Source organism: Carlito syrichta, unplaced genomic scaffold (genome assembly GCF_000164805.1).
Source record: "Carlito syrichta isolate Samal-C Ts95f unplaced genomic scaffold, Tarsius_syrichta-2.0.1 Scaffold89967, whole genome shotgun sequence".
NCBI lineage: Eukaryota > Metazoa > Chordata > Mammalia > Primates > Tarsiidae > Carlito > Carlito syrichta.
The window spans coordinates 14,148-16,824 of record NW_007034063.1 but is presented as its reverse complement, the minus strand read 5'-3'; the positions used below and the strand labels follow the sequence as shown (position 1 = coordinate 16,824).

Here is a 2,677-nt window from a genome sequence, read left to right as displayed (position 1 = left end):
CCCCCACCTGGCCTGCCGGCTCACGTTTGTGGTTGTTTTTCCTGTGGAAGGGCAGGGCGTGGCGTTCGGCGTTCTCCTCCCCCTCCTCCTCAGCCAGGTGGGTGTGGGTGTAGTGGTAGCTGAGCCCCGGCCGGTTCTTATACCGTTTCCCACAGACTGGAGAGCAGGCGAGTGGGGAGGGCCGGTCAGCCCCGCCCCGCCCACGCTGCCTCCACCCTGGCCTCCAGGATCACGCCTCCCCCCTCTGCCAGAGCCGGGAGCCTCCCCCCACCCAGGGCCAGAACCGCAGGGCGAGGGCCATGAGGGGAGAGGTCTCTGGGCCCCTCTCTCCCTCTCTCTCTTTCCCCCTCTTCAGAAGGACTCACTATCACAGACATACGGCTTGTCTCGGTCCTCCAGGGAAGCGGTGTCCTGGCGTTTCCGGAGACCCCCGATGCCATATGCCTGGGGGGAATGTCAGGAGTTAGGGGCCAAGAAAGTGAGGAAATGGAGTAGTTGCATCATGTGGGCTTGTAAATCAAATTGCTGCTGTGCAAACTTTCTTGCTGTGGGGCCTGGAACCTCTCTGAGGTTCTGTTTTCTCATCTGTAACACAGGCATGAAGACAGTTCTAATCCACTGAGTCATCTGTTTTGCAAATGGCCTAAGTTTCCACATCCGTAAAGTGGGCATTAAATCCTCCACCCCTTCCGACTACTCTGGGAACTAAATGAGGTTAAACTTGCGGCAGGACTGGCCATTGTTCATGCTTAATAAGTGGGATCTGTCTCAGGCGGGAGGGGGGCAGAGGAGAAGCTTCTAGATGATACCTTTCCTTTGGCCCTGTTCTTCCTCCTGGGAATGTCATCCTCCAAGTCTTCCACCTCGAGATCATGCGGAAACTCCAGCAACTGCTGTTTCTGGGCACCAAGAGGAGGGAGATTGGGGTTCGGAAAGAGGGGGCACCGATCTGCTTTTGAGGGGTCTAGGCAGAGCTGAAACATGGGGAGGGGAGGCCAAGTCAGGAGTTCTTCCGAAAAGGAATGAGGTCAGTGAGGATGGAGACTCAGATGCCTGAAGGCCCTGGGGGGCCAGGGAAGGTTTCAGAGCAGGAACCTGATGTCCAGGGCAGGCAGCGGGGATAAGAGGAAGACCCGCAGCTGTGGTCCCCCCGGAAATGGGCCTACCTGGCAGTCCATAATGGTCTCCTCCTCCTTCAGCTCGATCTTCTTCTCCCCTGTCTCAGCACACAGCAGAGCCTCGAGGACTGGCCCTTCTGGGAGGCCACCCTCCTTCTTCAGGGGTGCCTCACAGTCTGGGGACAGGGTCATGGAAGGAGGTCAATGGAGAAGTTGTCCCTAGAGGACTCCTCAGACTGCCAGGTGGGGGGACCATGCTTTTGTGGGCGCGAAGAGGTTTTCCCACACTCATCCAGGAACAGAGGGAAGGATTCAACCACACACACTGGGAAGGACGCCCAGAGCCTGGAGAAGACACAGCCACACCCTCAGATCCACTCAGATGCCCAGAAGGAGACAAGGCCAGAACTTGGTACACCCAGACACCCTCAGAAAAGGGCACCATCAGACCACCTGGCACGCCCAGATCTATGCAGGGGAGACAGAGCCAGACCCTTGTATACACCTAGATCCACATGGAAGAGACCCCAGCCAAGCCCTAGATACACCCAGACAAATAGGAATCGATATACCCAAGTAGGACACATGGACACACACAGGGGAGACACTGACAGGCCATCTGAGACAGTCAGACATTCAAAGGAAGAGGCACAGCCAGATTCTCAGATATACTTAGGACACTCAAAGAGATCAAGCTCCTTGGATACACAAAGAGATACTCAGACAGTTAGACCAACAGATATACCTAGACCCACGTGGGGAAGACACAGCCAGATGACACACCTGCACACACATAGGGAGAGACACAGACATACCCAGGTGGGCACACACCGACACACACAGAGAAGCCAGCAGAGGAGTCAGACGCACACAGTAAGAGACACAGCCAGGTGGGCACTCTAGGACTCCTGGACACACACAGACCCTCGGATCCACCTGAGCAGAAGAGAAACAGCCAGTGTTCCCAGACACATTCAAGCAAGAAGCCCAGACACTCCTACAGGCCAGCACACACACGCGGAAACACACCTAATCCCCTGGACGCTGTGGGGCAAAGAGTCTTCCAGGCACTCCAAAGCAGTGGGACACTCACAGGGAGAGACAGCCAGAAGCCCTGATACACCCACTCTGATAGAGCAGACCCAGGGAGAAAGAGCCCTCTAAGACATGGGGAAACACCTGGGAACACTCGGACACACTCCTCCAAGAACAGCAAGAGTTCCGACCAGACACTGGCACGTGTGGACACACTCAGGGAGATAAAAATCTGGACATCCTCCGGCATCCACAGAAAAAAATACAGCCGGACACCCTGATACATCCGGCTCGCCGGGGAGAGTGCGCCGCCAGAGCCTCCACGCACCCGGACACACCTAGCAGACATCGCTGTGCCTTCCATTCCACCCGGGCACCTAGGCCCACGGAGGAGGGATACAGTCGGAGCTCAGTGACTCAGAGAAAGCTGCAGAACCTTGGGAATCCACCCAAGACACACATGGGCAGACACACAGCCAGCCACGCAGACACTCGCCGGAGACGGCCCGGCAATGCTGGTCACA

At 56.8% G+C, this 2,677-nt stretch overlaps 1 protein-coding gene across 1 annotated transcript in view; it reads right to left on the bottom strand.

Annotated features, from left to right (window-relative positions):
- The window catches only part of LOC103260887 (zinc finger protein neuro-d4), a 5,900-nt gene extending 3,398 nt beyond the window's left edge, over positions 1-2,502 (bottom strand). Inside the window, exons 1-5 of the mRNA XM_008058546.1 lie at positions 2,298-2,502; positions 1,167-1,294; positions 810-899; positions 366-444; positions 25-156 (exon numbers count right to left, since the gene is read on the bottom strand). Coding sequence (XP_008056737.1) covers positions 25-156; positions 366-444; positions 810-899; positions 1,167-1,294; positions 2,298-2,502 — 634 coding nt within the window. The remainder of the gene's footprint in view (positions 1-24; positions 157-365; positions 445-809; positions 900-1,166; positions 1,295-2,297) is intronic.
- Positions 2,503-2,677: the final 175 nt, after the last annotated feature.